Source organism: Durio zibethinus, chromosome 10 (genome assembly GCF_047325235.1).
Source record: "Durio zibethinus cultivar Kanyao isolate XHJ-2024 chromosome 10, ASM4732523v1, whole genome shotgun sequence".
NCBI classification, from domain to species: domain Eukaryota; kingdom Viridiplantae; phylum Streptophyta; class Magnoliopsida; order Malvales; family Malvaceae; genus Durio; species Durio zibethinus.
In genome coordinates, this window is record NC_143171.1 from 26,719,680 (window position 1) to 26,737,029 (window position 17,350).

Here is a 17,350-nt window from a genome sequence, read left to right on the forward strand (position 1 = left end):
TATTTTTCTTATTTTAATTTTTTATTTGAATATCAAAATACAAATATAAAAAATATTTTTTATTTTTACTTTTAATAATTTTTTTTATGTGATTTCAAGATCTCGACTATCAACACTAAACTCGACATAAAAAAATGGCATAAAATTTATTATAATTTTTTTTGAATAAATAATGATATAAATAACAATCATAGGTTTAAGCATTTGTGGTTTTTCCCATTAAGCTATTTATCCAATTTTTTTAAAAAATAATTACAACTATTATATATATAATTTAAACTTATCTTGATTAATAATTTTTTTATATTTGAAGTTGTCAAATTTTTTTTAAATAATTACAATTTTCATATGCATATGCATTTTGAACTTATCTTGATTAATATATATTTTTTTATATTTAAAGTTATTAAAGATTAAAGCTGATGATTGAAACTAAAAGATGAATGTTATCTATATAATATTTTTCGTTCAACTCTTTTTTTTTTTTTTCTTCTTATCCCTCCTCTTCTTAAAAAAAAAAAATTCACTTTGATCTTGCAAATGACCTTTGCCTTAATAAAAGAATGTCGGTAAAGACGTGACTCTTGAATGACTGATAGTTTTGGTTCTTCTCTTTGTACCTGTTCATTGGGCTCCATTGTCGGGACCCTTGATCAGTTCCTTTTTCACCAATGTATAAAAAGCGCATTGAAGTACAAAAAAATAATGACTCTTAAAATCATTTCATTAACTTTTTTTCCATCAACAAGAATTTAAGATTTTATTTTAAAAACCACAAATTCGATATTGACATAAACAGAATGTAATTTATGGAATGGATTATACATAATCATACATTGGAAATTCCAAGTAAATGAAAATTTTCCAAATTTTATGCTGATTTTCATTGGATTTAGTGGCTCATTGGTGAAAATAATGATAAAATTTTTGAATTGGTCACTTTTGTCTTCACCAATTTTAATGTGGTTGGAAGCACGATTGGCTGAGAAAACCCTATCATGAAAGTGCACTTGTCACATTCTTTTATGGGGCCTTTGCATCTAAAAACAAGCTTTGCACATGATGAATACAGACCTTTTTGGACTTTCCATGTTCAAATTGGACATGAAACTTTTCTTGGTCCTTGATCGTGTTGGGGTTAAAAGATGGAGGGCGGAAATAAGAGAAAATGGAGAGTCTCCAAAATCTTCAAAAGGGATTTGCGCCGTGAAATCAGGTTAAACATGGGGGCCCTACTACATAAAATTCACATGCACTGTCCCCCTTCATCAATGGTGCCACGTCTAAGATCGGATGGCTAGTATTTTTCCTTTCCACCAAAGGCAGGTTCTTTTTGACCCTCCTATCACCAGATTACAACTAGTTAATGGGGGAGGGTTTTTTTTTTTTTTTTTCTCCAGATATTGAACTCATAAAATCACGAAAAACCCTTCTGATCTCTGTCATTTCATTCCCTCGCTTTTATTAGTTTGGTGGTACATCGAGAAATAAAAGAACATGAAACCTTCTTCTACATCATCTTTTTTCCCAGATAAAATACGTCACTATAACAAAAAAGAGAGATGCCTAAACATGGGGATGCTCCCTCCATTTTTCTTGTCTTCTCTTGTTGTAACTGTCATATTCATACTCTTCATCCTCTATTCTCCAAACCCTTTAAATGACATATCCAAACATGACCTTGATCAAAGACTTGCCTTGATCAAACCTCCTAATAATACGACCTCTGATCAAGGTAAACTCAATTCTCCTTCTCTTTTCACTATATAAAATTTTGGGTGTGATTCTGACTTTTGTTTCTTTTTTTTTGGTATTTTAGGTGATGATCATGGTGAGATTTTGAACTGTGACTTGTTTAAGGGCCATTGGATACCTGACCTCCAAGGGTCTCAATATACAAACTCAAGTTGCACCACAATTCCTACTTCAAAGAATTGTTTCCACCATGGAAGAAAAGACACAGATTTTCTGAATTGGAGATGGAAACCTGACCAATGTGATCTTCCCAGGTTTGATCCTAAGACATTCCTGGAATTTGTTCAGGGAAAAAAACTTGCATTCATTGGTGACTCAGTCGCCAGGAACCACATGGAGTCCCTTCTTTGTCTCCTGTCAAAGGTCAGTTTTCAGAACTTTCCGTTCTCAGGCACTGTTTAGGCACCATAATTTCACATTATTCTGGTGATAATTCCCCTCGAATTTCATCCTGATTCCTTTATCCTTTGCGTGCCCTGATTGAGTTCTGATTCCTTTACAAGTATAAATGCAAATACCAAAGATGCTCAAGGCATTGTTGGGAATAATATTCTGGAGTTGGCAATAACATTTATTGTTTTGCTATCTTTGGAAGAGTAATAAATTCATATCCACGGAATTTAAAATCATATCAGAAGGCTGAAAATGTTCCCTGAGGATTCAGAATTAATCAGTTACCTAGTTTCCGTCAATTTTGCAGTCTAAAATTGCAAATTGATTTTTGAGTTTTTCTTAGCAGTAATTGTAGTAAAAACCTGGCTTGATTCTCTAGTTTCTGATAGATTACTGGGTTTAAAAGTTCCCATTTATTTGACTCACCAAGAGAAACTTTTCACTACATTGAATTGAATTAGATGTAATTTTCTGCTGTGCAAAGTATGAAAGAAAAAATAACAGGGAAAATTTTATGTGGTTTTGATGAATTTATCTGAGGCAATGAAGCTGGCAAACTTCACGGCCATCCAGAGCATTTTGTGCATTTGAAGTCAGAATTATAAAGAGCGGGTCCCTCTCAAATGGCTGAAATTGCTGTGTTTCAGCAGACAAAGTCAGTGAACAAACACCGTCAATCTAGTTTATCAATAGTTTTGCAATTAGAAAATACTATTTTCACATTCAACTGGTCCGTACAGATGCTGGGAATGATTGCCTGATTCGTCGGTATTCTTGATCTTAAATTTAACTTAATTAATTATATAATCACGAGATATTATTTAATAAATTTTAAATTCAAATTTAAACATTTATAATATTGTTTTTGTCTTATATAATGACATTCTTTGTAAAGAAAATTTAATTGCCGACTCCAGAATTAAAGTCTTAATTGTAAATTAATCTAGGACCAAATAGATTGAGCAAGGTTGATTTATTTAATATTCTTTTAAATAATAAATGTTGACTTGGAAATGTTTAGATTATATGAAGGTCAAAATTAGTTAGTGGCTTTTTTATTGTTATTCTTTGTTAATTTATTTCTTTCAAATTCTTCCTCCCTGGACAACAAACGAACAGTAGTTTTGTCCAGTTTCTACGGCACCCTTTTACTGATTTCACTCTGCCCGTTTTCCAATTTGTATGATAGTTGACAACTAAAAATAATTGATTCAAACAGCTTGAGATTTTAAAGTCTGAATTGCGTGAACTGCAAACTTTTTGTAGGTTGAAACTCCCAAAGATGAGTACAAAGATTCAGAAGACCGGAAACGGATATGGTACTTTCCCGATCATGACTTCACTCTCATGATCCTTTGGACGAAATTCCTTGTAGCTGGTGAAGAAAGAGTGGTCAATGGTTCATCATCTGGCATTTTTGACTTGCACCTTGACAAAATTGATGAAGAATGGAGCAAAGATCTTCCTGCTCTAGACTATGTTATAATCTCAGATGCACATTGGTTCTTCCGACCAATTTACCTACATGATGGCACTGGCGTTGTTGGATGCGTGTATTGCAATAATCCCAATGTGACAGATTATGGTGTTGGCTTCGCCCTCAAGATGGCTTTTCGATCCGCATTAAATCATATTAATCGATGCAAGAAATGCAAGGTGAGGGTTACCCTCATCAGGACATTTTCACCAGCTCATTTTGAGAATGGGACTTGGAACACTGGAGGAAGATGCAACAGGAAAAGTCCTTTAAGCGAAAGAGAGATTAACGTAAGTAGTAATGAATGGGAACTGAGGAGCTTGCAAATGGAAGAAATCGAAAAGGCAAGAATTCAAGGAGAAAAGAAAGGGAAGAGGTTTGGAGTTTTGGATGTCACCAGGGCCATGCTCATGAGACCTGATGGGCACCCTGGTGAATTCTGGGGAAACAAATGGATGAAGGGTTATAATGACTGTGTTCACTGGTGCCTGCCGGGTCCGATCGACGTATGGAATGATTTTCTGATGGCTGTTCTGAGAAGAGAAGCTGCATTAGTTTCTTAGTAAATGGCCAGGTTGAATTAGTTAGAATCATATACCATACATATTTACATCTTAATAATTGTCCTCATTTTTTCTTCCCCTGGGCATATATATTTTTTATGGCCAACAGATGCAATTTTTTTTTTTTTTGATTGTTAACACAATAAATTAACATAAATTTTCGTTGTAATGTAATATCAAATATCATTGATCCTCCATTGCTTAATATTAACACTAATGATGGTCAACACAGAAGAAGAGATTGTTGCAAACTCATACTTTCGTGTTCTATGATAACGGAAGAAGCAATATCCAACCCTGAGAGAGAAAACTATAAACTTCAAACGATGGTGGAACTTTTCCCACTTGATGAAATTTCACGTTCCGCAGGCATACCAAACTAAAGAGTTTTTTTTTTTTTTTTTTTCTTGGTTCTCCATTGTGCTGGGGCCCCCTAAGAAGAGGGAAACGAATATGTGGAATTTGAAATGCTGGCCAAGAAAACGTATGGTCATTGATCACAAAGTGGATTTCTTGTTAAAATCTCCAACTAGCTGGATGGAACCTGGAAATGATAGTCCAATGACAAAACCAATGGCAACTCATGTGCAAACATGGTGGGGCATTATTCCAGTTTCATAAAGACAAGACAGGCAAGGAACTTGAAAATGATGATAACAGAAACCCCCAAAAACAAAAGAAAGAAAGTCAAGGTGGTCCTCATCCAAGATGCTGTGGGAAAAGAATCGAATTACAAAAACATTCAAGGACAAGGGAGAACTAAAGAGTAAGGAACACTCAACTCTTTCTTTAATCAATCATGGAAATGCAAGACATACCAAAACAATACCGAAATCTTGCAATGAAAGAAGGGTATCCTTGCTAAATGCTATTGTGAAAGGCTTGAATCTCTACCCCATGAACACTTCACGATGGAGTGGAACTACAATCTCTGTAAATCAGACAGTCTGGTTCTAAAAATGGTATCCAGAAACAGCAAGTAACGTAGTAAATTGCTTGCATATGACAAATACAATCATAACAATCCAATCAAATACAGCAAATAATTTGTAAGACTAATGTTTTTGACAAAAGAGTAAATTCAGCTCATGCATTCAATAAAAGAGTGTTTTAAACACATAGTGAGAGTGGATGTAGCCAACTAGTCATACCATCACTACTCTACCCCAGAAATTAAACTCCATTCAAAACTAAATTTAATAAATATTGAACAAGGTTAAAAAGCCCTGCATCAAATCTCGTAAGAAAAGATCCTACCATTGCATATCCTAGTTATTATCGTCAATTAGGCTTTATCTTCTTTGCTTGGCCAAATAAAAGGCTTTATCAACATGGGACCACTGTTGACAAAAGACATAGTGATGACATAGACTATTCAACTACTAACATGTATGAATGATAAAAACTGATTACTGAATTGGTAGAGAAGTAATATAGACATGGTCAATATTCTAAAGGTCAGAATTCTAATCTAAGCTGCAAAAAGCAGTAGACCGGATGCAATCTGGTCAAATCACCAATTCATAATGCTAAATATCAGGCTGGAAAACTCTTAAGCAACCCAAGCCAATTACAGTGGATTCCTATTTTGACTGCATGAGTAGGAAGGGTCATCAAATTCGCTTAGCATGAACCTAATCAAGAAGATTATATTAACAAACACTAGTCAAATTAACCACTTCCAAGATATATAATGCAAAGACCAAATAGGTCAAGGCAAAAAGTATAGAAAACGGTGACCCTGAACAAAATCTCATTAATACACTAGCAGAAATAAACAACATAAGAAGGTATGTAAAACAAGAATACTGCTAAGTAGAACACAGGATTATTTTTAAAGATTTGGTTAAATACTTTAGCATTTAGTTGCAGCAGTAAAACTGCCATTTTATTATGATTATCAAATGGTAAGTAACTTAATCAAATTCCATTTGCTTATTAAGGAAGTCAAAACTAACATACAAGAGATTAGCAGCAGTCGTAGCAACTAAAATCTCATTACACGGACAGAAAACTTGGCAATCTGCTCTTTAGAACTTCCAAAATCCAAATCATAATGTATGGTGAACTCAATATATATACCAATAACATCTTTCCAGACATCCAAACTAAGGTAGCAGATTGAAAAAAGGTTTGAACCAATCCAACATATTTTCTCCCCATTCAATATTGAATCTGGTCATATCATGGTAAAACATATCCTCATAAATGTTCAAAGTCAGACTAACATACAAGAGATTACATGCAAAAGTAACAACTAAAAACTCATTACATTAGTGAGATTCTTTACAATTTCCACAATTCAATTGATAAAAGGTTTGAGTCAATCCAATATTTAACCTCATTCAATAGAGAATCTGGTTATGTAATGTTAAAAACATACTCTCAACAAAAAATGCAGGCAAGAAAAAGATATGATAAAAAAGTAAACTTCAAATTGACCTGTGAAACAACATATTAAGTTGCAACTAAGAATCCATCATCCACTGCTAATTATAAAACCTACATTAGCAACACATCATGTAAAACACATTTTGGAATTGTAACAAAAAGCAAAAACTAACACTGTCATAACGACCCCTCCAAATCTCATGCCTCTACGGTATTCCCAAGTTCAAATGAGAAATGTTCACGAACAGGTGAAAACTCCACCAACCCAATATCAATTGCATATCCAGAGACAGGCAACTTCAACTCTCTCAACACAGAAAAAGCCTCAGCCATTCTTGTTTTTGGCACTTCCTGAGCTACAGGACAATAAGGAATCCAAGCGTCAGCTTTAAACTCTTCTCCAATTTCAATCCCTTCCTTTTTAACAGCCTCACATAACTGAGCCTGGAACTGTAGGAGGGCCATTGTTGGAGCTGGTGCAAGAAAAAGAAAATTTTTTTCATTCGGAAAAGTCCCAATTGAAGAAAAAGATAGAGCTAAAGGTCCTTGCTTTGAAGCAAAGTTCTTTAAAACAGGTTCAAGCCTGGAAGGGTCAAGAAAAGGGCTTGAAAAGAGAGTAACGTGAGGCCTTGACTCAATTTCAATTAAATGGGTGCTGATTTGACGACGAGCCAAAACATTCCAAGCTTTCAAAACTTGGTTTTCAAGAGCTGGATCAAAGTAAAGCTCAATTGAAAAACCTTGTGACATTGAAGCTTCGAAGAAAACAAAAGGAACCCAAACTTTAAAAGGGAGATCTAAGAGTACCCAGATGATGAAAATTGGAACTTGAAGAAGAACTGGAAGTGACCACAAAAGGGAAAAATTCAAAGCCCTAGAAAGAACATGGGAAATGAAAGATAGCCATATTAGATTTGGTGTTGCAAAGGCCAAAGAAGAAGAGAAATTGAGAGAAAAAAAAGGATTTTTTTCGGTTCTCTCAAAGAGCCAGATAATAAACAGAGGAACTTGGCAATTTGTATGGGGATTTTGGCTTTTGGAGAGTGGAATCTGATTTTCTTTGGCAATTTCACAGTGAAAATTAAAGAGAAATTTAAAGGAAAAGGAAACAAAAAAGATGGTAACGATTTTCCATTACTCTTTTTTGACAACAAATTTTAAATTTTTTTTTCCTTTTTGGGGTTATACCAAACACTTTTAATTATAAGTTATAAGTTGGTAGCTTTTCTTACAAAATTCCGAACTGGAAAGTGTCACTGTATCAGTCAAGTCAAGAAGTTCCTGCTGAACCTTGGAGCTTCCATTTTAGTTTATTTTAGTAGTAGTAATAAATTTTACTTTGACTTTACAGTGGAATTTTTTTATGAATTTTTTAATTTCAATTTTATCATTACATGTTATTTTAAAATAAAAAACCAATTTTAATTACTAAAAAAGGTTTATAATTTTTTAATTTTATAAATGAAATTAAATTAAAAAATTAAAAAATTTTCACATGTTTTATTTTTTGTATTATACTCTAACCATATATGTCACCTTAAAAATTCTATTAATAATTTTTCTTGATAAATAATACTCACTTAAAATTTGAATAACATAGTTATTTCTTTAAGTGTTGTTGATAAATAATTAAGTAATATCAAAATATATAATATAATTATGAATATATAGCATTTATAATAAAATACATTATATAATATTAGTAGCATATTACATATAAAAGCTACAAATTACACACAATTAATAGTACTAATATGTTCTCATATACTATTCAAAATTTACGTTTATATTATAATCATTTTTAATATTTTTGGAATAAAATTTCAAGAAATATATATTGCTATTGAAATTAGGTAAAGTGAGGGACTAAATGCACTTTAGATTATTTCCTTTTACATTTCATTTTTTTAAAAAAAAATTTTAAGTTAAATTATTTAAATAATTTTCTTATAATAATTTTTTGAAAATAAATATTTGAAAGAGAAAGATATTTAAATAATTTTATTTACAAAAAATTAAAAAAAAAAAGTGAGGGGGTGTGAATAGAATTTCACTTAGGTTTTATTTGGGCTAAAGGCCCATGTTTTAGTCCATTAAAAGACCAATTGGCCCAATTTGAACAAGTATATATTATTGGGCTGAAAGGGGTATTTCAGTCTATTGAAAGCCCAAATTCTCCTTCTGTACCAACCATTCGGAATTTTCATTTCCCTACCGATTTGCCTCTGTTTCATAGAAAGAGGCCGAAAGCAAGAAAGCAAGAAAGCAAGAAAGCAAAGAATCCCCATTCCTCATACCCGAAGTTAACAATCTTCAAATCAAAAACCCTAATTTGAAAAACCCTAAAACCCCTAAAAGAAAAAGCCTAATGGGGGAAACAAGGAAACGAGGCAGGACAGCGAAAACCCAAGCATCAACCACCGAAACCATGGACTTCCAATACACGGCCGCCGCCCAAAACGACGCCGTTGCTCCCCAAAACGACGCCGTTGCCCCCCAAAACGACGTCTTTGTTGCTGCAAATGAAGCTGTCTCGAACGCCACCGCCAACAATGACGCCAACAACCCACCACTGGCACGACGAGTTAGAGGGCGGCCGAGGAAGTCTGGTGCGGGGCACACGGAGGACACGGACCCGCATGTGGCAGCGTCCCCGGAGCGGAGACCTTATCAAAATGGGGCGGTGGTATTGGAGCCGCCTCCGCAGCCGGTGACGAAGTGGGAGAGCGTGGCGGCGAGGGTGGTGCCAGCGATGGATGCCGTAGTGAAAGTGTTTTGCGTTCACACGGAGCCGAATTATTCGCTGCCATGGCAAAGGAAAAGGCAGTATTCTTCAAGTAGCAGTGGGTTTATAATTGGTGGGAAAAGAGTGTTAACAAATGCTCATTCAGTGGAACATTATACTCAAGTGAAGTTGAAGAAAAGGGGGTCTGATACAAAGTACTTGGCTACTGTATTGGCTATTGGGACTGAATGTGATATTGGTAAGCTAAAGTTTTGATTTTTTATTCAGTGTTTTCTGAAGTAGTTATGTGGGAATTTTCAATTTTTGGGATTGTCTTTGGGTTTGGAGGAAGTTAAGTGGTTTGATTCTAAGATAACTGAAACGGGTAGAAAACGGTAAGGGCTATTTGTGTTGAGAGACAGGGTAAGGGTATGAAAGTTGGAGGGTTTTTTTTTTGGTGCAAATTCGTGTTGATGATGCTTAGATATAAGACTAAAAGAGACAAAATCAGAAATGAAGAGATTCGAGGAAAATTAGGGGTAGTTTGAATCGAGGAAAAGATGAGAGATGGCTGATTGAGTGGGCGTTTGGATGCAACTGCACCTCCAGTGAGGTGCTGTTAAGCTCCAATCACCGCCAGTTGATTGAAATGGGCAGAGCATAAATGATTGATTTTGCTTGTTTTAGACCATGGGTTAATATTTCTATGTTTAGAGTAAATTGCAGTGATCTTTGGCATTGAAACAGGTAAATGGGGAAATAGCTTATGCTAACTTGTTTTCTGAATTTATGATGCTGCTTTGTTATGAACAGAGGGCTACTTGTCTTTCTAATAGAAACATGATTAATGCGATTTGATTGTATGAAAATGGCTATTGATTAACGAAGAGAAATGTTTGAGTTGATTGATTAATAAATTTCTCTTGTTTTGGGATGCTACAGCAATGTTAACAGTTAGTGATGATGAGTTCTGGGAAGGTGTTTCACCTGTTGAGTTTGGAGATTTTCCTGCACTCCAAGATGCTGTAACTGTTGTGGGCTATCCAATTGGAGGTGACACAATCTCTGTTACTAGTGGTGTTGTATCACGTATTGAGATACTCTCTTATGTTCATGGGTCAACTGAGCTTCTGGGACTACAGGTTGTGGAATTAGTTCCAGCTTCTGGCAGTTCAACATGTTTGCTTCATATGTTTATCGACCTCTTGCAATTGATATTGTTTTGCAGATAGATGCAGCTATAAACTCCGGAAATTCTGGTGGGCCTGCCTTCAATGACAAGGAAAAATGTGTTGGTATTGCATTCCAATCTTTGAAACATGAAGATGTGGAAAATATTGGGTATGTCATACCTACACCAGTTATAATGCACTTCATTCAGGATTATGAAAAAAATGGGATGTATACAGGTATTTTTCCAAGGCAGTACTATTTTATTAAGTTCAGTCCAGTTATCATTCTTGGCTCTTTTTCTGCCTGGTTGGTTTTGGAATTAGAAAGTGGTTTGACTTTAATTATATTTCTGGAATTGTGCTTGAATTCTTACTTCTGTCCTGCTCATCATTTCTGTTTCAGGCTTCCCAATCCTTGGTGTTGAGTGGCAAAAGATGGAAAATCCTGATTTGCGCTTGGCAATGGGGATGAAATCAGATCAGAAGGGGGTCCGTATTAGGAGAATCGAGCCCACAGCTCCAGAATCTCATCTTCTGAAGCCATCTGATATTATACTTAGTTTTGATGGGGTAAAAGTTGCTAATGATGGGACAGGTAAGCTACTCCCCTCTTCCCCCTTTATATTAGTAGGATTCATCTCATACCGTTATATTCTTCATTAAAACTTTCACCTATGAATGTATGTATGCATGACATGATTATGCACATATGCATATTTTGCTTCATCACTAGACTATTCTTGGAGTCTATTTTTGCTTCTTTCTTGAGCTAACAATTGAAAATGTGAAGTATTGTTTTTATATTTGGTGAAGATTAGATGCAGATGTTTCCATAGGATGTCCTTTTGAGCTGAGAATGATGATTTAGCTGTGGTTGCTTAGCTTACATGAAAATGTGCTAAGGAGATGGTGTTTAGTTTAATCAGGGGTTCATTTATGGGAACTAGATTTTAAATGCAGTGTTCATTTATAGTGGTGGTAGTGTTAATGTATAATAGATATGGTGTCTTATAATGACTTAGTGCTTAAAAGTTTTTTTAACCTTGAACAGGAGAGATTTCCTTAGCAATCATGGCCCATATGATTTTGGCCCAGAAGAGTTTAAAAAATAGAACCAGAATAGAGCCTCCAATGCAAAAGAAAAAAAATGAATTATTCATTCTGTCTCTTTTGGTATTCAATTCGTTGCTCAATTTTGTTAGGTAGTCTGGAGTTTTGCTGTTTTCTGTACATATGAAAGTTTTTTCAGTTGGGGATTTAGTTACTTTTTCATCATCTGTGGCTGTGGCTGAGTGATGGTTGTTGTATAATACTTGGCCAACTCACTTTTGACTACAAAGTCTAAAGTCTACTAGATGACTCTCACATGTTTGACTCCAGTTGTCTGTTAACTTTTAGTTCATTCAAGTTTTGTGGCAGTACTGTTCTAATTTATGTGGGGGAACATTCTCCTGACCTATTCTTTCTCTTTTTGACTTTTTCATTTTTCAATGACGTGGGGAAAAAAACAGTTCCATTCAGGCATGGGGAGCGCATAGGTTTCAGCTATCTTGTTTCTCAGAAGTATACTGGGGATACCGCATCCGTTAAAGTTCTCCGTGATTCGAAGATACTTGCATTTGACATAAAACTAGCGACTCACAAGAGGCTCATCCCAGCACACACCAGTGGGAAAACTCCTTCTTATTACATTATTGCTGGATTTGTTTTTACAGCTGTAACTGTTCCATACTTGCGATCGGAGGTGTGTAGTGATCTCTCTCTCTGTCTCTCTCTGTATGTGTGTGTTTCCTTTCTCAAACTTGTTACGGCAATTATTGGTAATTGTTTAAATGCATAACAAACTCTTTAGTTACTCTTTGTTTTAGTTTTATTGTTTCTTGTCTTTTTTGCATTATTGAGAAACTTGATTACTAGAAAAAAGGGCCCCATTAGTGAAGTTTGAGGTCTGCCTTAGTGGGTGGTTATCCATTCCTTCTGAAAAATTCAAGAGCAATTAAATGTAGAATTGTTCTACTTTGAGGTCTGCCTTGCTTATAATCTTTATGTTTAGTTAGTCTATTTTAGATTATTTAGGTCATTTTATATTTATTAGTATTTTACAAATTAAGGCTATAGGGTTTAATTGGTACTTTACGTTTTTATGGTTTATGTTTAGTTATAAATACCTAAGTTGTAATTGTTTTAGGAGGCTTTTGGTTATATAATTATACAGATTTTATGGAAATTGAGTTGTGAAGTTGCTTGTCCTGTATCAACTTTGTTTATTGTCTCATAGCTATAGATTCCCATTTTTGGGGTCTAAAACATATTTCATTTGTTCATCATCATCCACTGTTGCAAATACCGTGAGGCTTTCTTCATGAGTGTATGCTGAAGACTGGTTAAGTCTTTTATGATTTGCTTTTTGAGTGGTCTTTGCTTATTTCTAACTTCCCAGTTTCTCTCTCTAAAGTATGGGAAGGATTATGAATTTGATGCGCCAGTCAAACTATTGGATAAGCATCTACATGCAATGGCAGAGTCTATAGATGAACAGCTTCTTGTTGTTTCACAGGTATCTGTCGTTCTCATGTTTTTCATTCCAAGATATTGTTTATGCATAATTACATGATGAATTTGCAATCTCGTGCAACACCATGATTTGATTTTCTTCTTATTCATGCATTTTAGACCTTATTGCTTACAATCTTTTTCTGTATTCTCAGGTGCTTGTGGCTGACATAAATATTGGATATGAGGAAATCGTCAATACTCAGGTCTGGGAGTGTTTCATGACATTGCTGATGATGTAAAGTATCTCAAAACTTTAAAGAACACATGTTAACAATTTTCTTTTAATTTCTTTTATCTAGGTTCTTGCTTTCAATGGCAAACCCGTGAAGAATCTAAAGAGCTTAGCCAATATGGTCGATAACTGCAATGATGAATATTTAAGATTTGACCTGGAATATCAGCAGGTTCTCTCTATCTATCTCATGCACTTACACAAAATACGTATATTTTTGGTTTAGCTGATTCTCAACTTTGTCATGTAGATAGTAGTGCTACAAACCAAGGCTGCAAAGGCTGCAACTTTAGATATCCTAACCACACATTGTATATCTTCTGCAATGTCTGACGATCTCAAGACTTGAGAGAAGGTTGAGGGGAAACGCCAGAAGATAATCCATGTGATCCTAATTTTGCATGTCTCCTTATGAATGTGGTACAAACATAATTGAGTTACATTTGCCAATACAAGTGGGAGGGCATATTGTTAAGTTTTGCCTGTTCATTTTGCAGGGCGTAGTTATGTCTGGGTAGCTGTAAGATGGTTTGAGTTTATATCGGAAGGAAGTAGAGAGATGAAGGTCATTTTCACTAGACCTGCTCCGGAAAATTTTCTTAAAAAAAAAAGTTTGTTAGTTATATAAAATTAACACAAATCAAATTTAAATTAAAGACTTCAATTATATTTGTGAGAGCAAAATTAAAACTATTCTTAAATTTAGTGGGCGCTGCCCTCGTATAAATCCTTCTCGGGTTGTATCATCTGTTTTCTGTTAACAATTTACTTGAGCCTCAATATCTGCATATCAGAAACCCTTTTGCAGGTGTAGATGGAGTTGACATGGGCTGAAATGGGTGAGGCTAAGCTCTCAAGAAAACTTCGTAAACCTTCAGCACTGGGAATGTTATCAGTCTCAAATGTTCTGACTGCTGATATTTTCCATATGTGAATTTGATTTTGCATTCATATGTATGTGTTTGTTTCTACACCTCTTCATTTTTATAGCTTTGAAGCAGGGGGACCTGGTAGGAAGATGGTGAATCCATGGTGGTGCCATTGCCACAGTCGTCAGCCATTTCTTCTTTTGCTTTTCCCCACATCACTGTATAAAATCCGATCGATATTATTGTTGCTCCAACGAGACTGCAAAAGGATAAAAGGAAACCAGTCCATTAGCTAAACCACAAACAGGTAAAATTAACCATAATGCCACAACAAAAGCACTGCATCATTTATACCTCCCAAGATGGAGAGCAACACCTAGGAACATGACACCCATGGCAACAGCAATAGCAATCGACAATGGCTTAAACATTGCCACGAAAACAGGTCCCTTCAAGCGCAGAGCCCATGTATGGATGACATTGATCAAGCAAGAACCAAAGAGTCCCTAAACAGAGAATATAGGCAAAACATTGAGATGTGAAATTCAAAGACTACAATTTACTTCTGTGGTTGGCAGTGGCACTAGTTTCTTACAGAGCAAACAACCGAGGCTAATGCTATATCTGGCCTTATTCTCCAGGCACTTGCATTCCTCTCTGTAGCTAAACCAACAATTGCAGCTATGAAGCTAACACTTAAATTGTAAAAGAAGACAACAGTTAGTTCTGCCGGATACTCCTTCATGATTTGTGTCTGCAAAACAATACAGAATCGATTTGTTTCTTCGAATTTCCGGCAATGGCACCATTCAAGTAAATATGGGAAATGTTTGTAATTTGTAACGAGAGTCTAACCTGAACAATGTACCAGAGTGGAACCAGGATATACTCAGCAGTGAGAAAAGCACCACCGATAACCCAATTCGGGCTTGCTGAGTGAAGTCCGCCAGAAACCAAATTTGTTTTTGACGAGTTTAGAGGCTGTTGAAGTGACATGGAACGCGACGAGACTATGACTATTGCCGGGCCCCTATAAAGAGTCACCACAAATGCACCAATAATTGCTATTATGGTGCCCATGACTTTAGCCTGACTGCTTGTTCTTTTCCAATATAGCTTCTCCATTCTTTCAAGATGCAAGAAAAGAAATGGAAAATATATATATCAGAATTAATGAAAGTACAGTCTAAGATCAGGGAATAATACAAGAAGAACTGTGGTCCTCGGAAGAAAAGGACTTGCCCACTAGAACCATAAAGACGTTGTTAGCCACTCAACTACACTGATAAAATACTTGCCTCGTTATTCTTCTTTTTTGGCTGTGAAATGGTGGGGTTTATGCCTAAAATTCATCAAATTAAGCAAATGTCCATGCACTCACATTGTGTTGGGCCCAGAGTCTCATATGTGCTTGCTCAATCTTACCCCAAAGTACAGAATTTCCTTAGAAAACACTGCCAAAGGGAACCCCAATTACCACCCAAAAGCAAAAAGAAAAGCATCTTACAAGTTACAACCTAAAGACATAATCCAATGGACAGAATTAACTGATGATAATCGGTTCTAAACTCTGACCAAAAGGAATGTAACTGCCACTCCAACTTTATCTGAAAGCAAATCTATTGAATTTTGTCCAATAAAGGGTGCTTTGGTAATTGAAGGGGGAACAAAAAAATTACCTGAAAATGATAGCTAGGATGAAGGTAAAAGCTGGTGTGAGGCTGCTGATTGCAGAAGCAAGAGTTGGAGAGCTATAATTGATGCCTGTATACCCCACGATCTGAGATGAACCCCTGATCCAGTTTCAAAACAATTAAGAAAAGAACTCTAATCAAGAGAAATTAACAAAAAATTTTCTTGAAATGAAGCAAAAGTATTAAGGATAAATCTGCTAAAATCATTTCTCTTGTTCTTGAAATCATCAGAACTGTATGAATCAAACAAAGTTACCCTATAAGTCCTAGAAGTCCAATCTTGCATAGTACAGGGAAGCTGAGTGGAGGAAGCACTCTTGATCTGCAAGAAACTAAAGTAAAACAATCAGAAATGAAACTTTTTCGGTTTGCATGGCCACTAGAACTGACAGACAAGTTGAGAAAGGAAGAACCTGTAGGAGAAGAAAGGAGCAGGAAGGAGAACAAGAGCAGCTATGGCATAAGCATAGACAATAAAAACATGGTAGCTCATGCCCTTCATAGTAGCTGCTTTGAAAAGTGTGTTTAGCCCCACGTTTACACACTCCATTGTCACCATAGCTGTGAATGGCAGAACATCCTTGTAACAGTAATTCCATCTCCATCTCCACTCCATCTTTTCTTTTCTCTCAGTTTCTCTCAAAACAAACAGAAATCAAAACCTGTAAACTTAAAATGGTTTTTTGTCAAACTTGTAAGGAACTGTTATTGGTGAGGGGTGACTAGACCAATAGTTTTAATAGGAATTGCTGATTGGTTACTTTATAACATGTGATTTCCCATGTGCTTTAATTATTGATCCCTTTCGTTTTCTCATTTGACAAGCAAAGGAAAGACTTAGCATGAGACAATTTTTTCTATTTTTGTTTGCATTGTGGAGGTGCAATTGATGATATTGATAAGAGATTTGTAAATTTAAAAAAAATATTTAAAAAAATTTTATAAGTTCTTTTATGAGTTTACTCTTAATTTTTTTTTTTTACAAAAAAAAATTGATGTTGTTATTGTTATTGGTGTTATAAGAATAATAAATGGGGTTTATGGTGTGAATGTTTCTTTTCTTTCATCAAATAATTTAGGATATCATTTTTCATCATTGGACTTACCATAATTTATTATAAATATTTATATTATAATGTCCAAAGATTAGTCTTTGTTAGAGATATATTGACATTTAAAAATAAAAACATTAAATTTAAAATATAGTTTAATTCATTTATATAATTATTTTTAAAAATAACTTTTAAATATAAAATTTATAATTTATAATTTTTTTTTATTATCATGACCTCTAACTGAAACCACCGTGGATATAATAATTTATAATATAGATTATGTGGACGTTTGGATACAATTATACTTTTAAGGAAGTATAATTAAATTTTAATTATTATTAGTTGAATTTAAATATTAATTCTAACAAGATTAATTTAACATAAATTTTTATTAATTTTTTAATCATAATTATAATAATTATTATTATTATTATTTTTAATTTTATTAAAATAAATCTCATCGCTTAT

The 17,350-nt window shown here is 34.7% G+C and overlaps 4 protein-coding genes across 7 annotated transcripts; 2 read left to right on the top strand and 2 right to left on the bottom strand.

Annotated features, from left to right (window-relative positions):
* Positions 1 to 1,418: 1,418 nt before the first annotated feature.
* On the top strand, positions 1,419 to 4,357 carry LOC111292742 (xyloglucan O-acetyltransferase 4). Its single transcript, XM_022885272.2, has 3 exons — positions 1,419 to 1,735; positions 1,820 to 2,118; positions 3,415 to 4,357. The coding sequence occupies exons 1-3, from the start codon at positions 1,498 to 1,500 to the stop codon at positions 4,186 to 4,188; spliced, it is 1,311 nt and encodes a 436-aa protein (XP_022741007.1). The 5' UTR covers positions 1,419 to 1,497; the 3' UTR covers positions 4,189 to 4,357.
* Positions 4,358 to 6,603: 2,246 nt separating this feature from the next.
* On the bottom strand, positions 6,604 to 7,684 carry LOC111292743 (uncharacterized). The gene has a single exon (XM_022885273.2). The coding sequence runs from the start codon at positions 7,327 to 7,329 to the stop codon at positions 6,778 to 6,780; it is 552 nt and encodes a 183-aa protein (XP_022741008.1). The 5' UTR covers positions 7,330 to 7,684; the 3' UTR covers positions 6,604 to 6,777.
* A 1,083-nt stretch (positions 7,685 to 8,767) lies between these two features.
* On the top strand, positions 8,768 to 15,266 carry LOC149516625 (protease Do-like 9). 4 transcript variants are annotated; one of them, XR_016345886.1, is made up of 10 exons: positions 8,768 to 9,563; positions 10,247 to 10,446; positions 10,533 to 10,713; positions 10,880 to 11,071; positions 11,988 to 12,220; positions 12,932 to 13,033; positions 13,185 to 13,235; positions 13,332 to 13,436; positions 13,515 to 13,684; positions 13,762 to 15,266. XR_016345886.1 is itself a non-coding variant. In XM_089767039.1 (9 exons), the coding sequence occupies exons 1-9, from the start codon at positions 8,948 to 8,950 to the stop codon at positions 13,611 to 13,613; spliced, it is 1,794 nt and encodes a 597-aa protein (XP_089623165.1). In that variant the 5' UTR covers positions 8,768 to 8,947; the 3' UTR covers positions 13,614 to 14,044. The 4 variants fall into 4 exon arrangements, 2 of the variants coding, with proteins under 2 accessions (XP_089623165.1, XP_089623166.1); XR_016345885.1 differs by having other exon boundaries at positions 12,917 to 13,033; positions 13,762 to 14,044; XM_089767039.1 differs by having other exon boundaries at positions 12,917 to 13,033; positions 13,515 to 14,044.
* On the bottom strand, positions 13,910 to 16,558 carry LOC149516626 (WAT1-related protein At3g28050-like). Its single transcript, XM_089767041.1, has 7 exons — positions 16,241 to 16,558; positions 16,084 to 16,149; positions 15,813 to 15,926; positions 14,989 to 15,259; positions 14,729 to 14,887; positions 14,488 to 14,639; positions 13,910 to 14,392 (listed from the first exon to the last, which is right to left on the bottom strand). Exons 1-7 carry the CDS (start codon positions 16,441 to 16,443, stop codon positions 14,233 to 14,235), a joined length of 1,125 nt encoding a protein of 374 aa, XP_089623167.1. The 5' UTR covers positions 16,444 to 16,558; the 3' UTR covers positions 13,910 to 14,232.
* Positions 16,559 to 17,350: the final 792 nt, after the last annotated feature.

Bases quoted from the DNA above. Each gene is read 5' to 3' on its own strand.
- LOC111292742 (XM_022885272.2), top strand. From the start codon at position 1,498: ATGAAACCTTCTTCTACATCATCTTTTTTCCCAGATAAAATACGTCAC. The intron at 1,736-1,819 runs GTAAACTCAATT...TTGGTATTTTAG, and splicing joins TAATACGACCTCTGATCAAG to GTGATGATCATGGTGAGATT. The intron at 2,119-3,414 runs GTCAGTTTTCAG...AACTTTTTGTAG, and splicing joins TTCTTTGTCTCCTGTCAAAG to GTTGAAACTCCCAAAGATGA.
- LOC111292743 (XM_022885273.2), bottom strand. From the start codon at position 7,329: ATGTCACAAGGTTTTTCAATTGAGCTTTACTTTGATCCAGCTCTTGAA.
- LOC149516625 (XM_089767039.1), top strand. From the start codon at position 8,948: ATGGGGGAAACAAGGAAACGAGGCAGGACAGCGAAAACCCAAGCATCA. The intron at 9,564-10,246 runs GTAAGCTAAAGT...GGGATGCTACAG, and splicing joins TGGGACTGAATGTGATATTG to CAATGTTAACAGTTAGTGAT. The intron at 13,236-13,331 runs GTCTGGGAGTGT...TCTTTTATCTAG, and splicing joins AGGAAATCGTCAATACTCAG to GTTCTTGCTTTCAATGGCAA.
- LOC149516626 (XM_089767041.1), bottom strand. From the start codon at position 16,443: ATGGAGTGGAGATGGAGATGGAATTACTGTTACAAGGATGTTCTGCCA. The intron at 16,150-16,240 runs GTTCTTCCTTTC...AGTTTCTTGCAG, and splicing joins GCTCCTTTCTTCTCCTACAG to ATCAAGAGTGCTTCCTCCAC. The intron at 15,260-15,812 runs GTAATTTTTTTG...GCATCTTGAAAG, and splicing joins ATCCTAGCTATCATTTTCAG to AATGGAGAAGCTATATTGGA.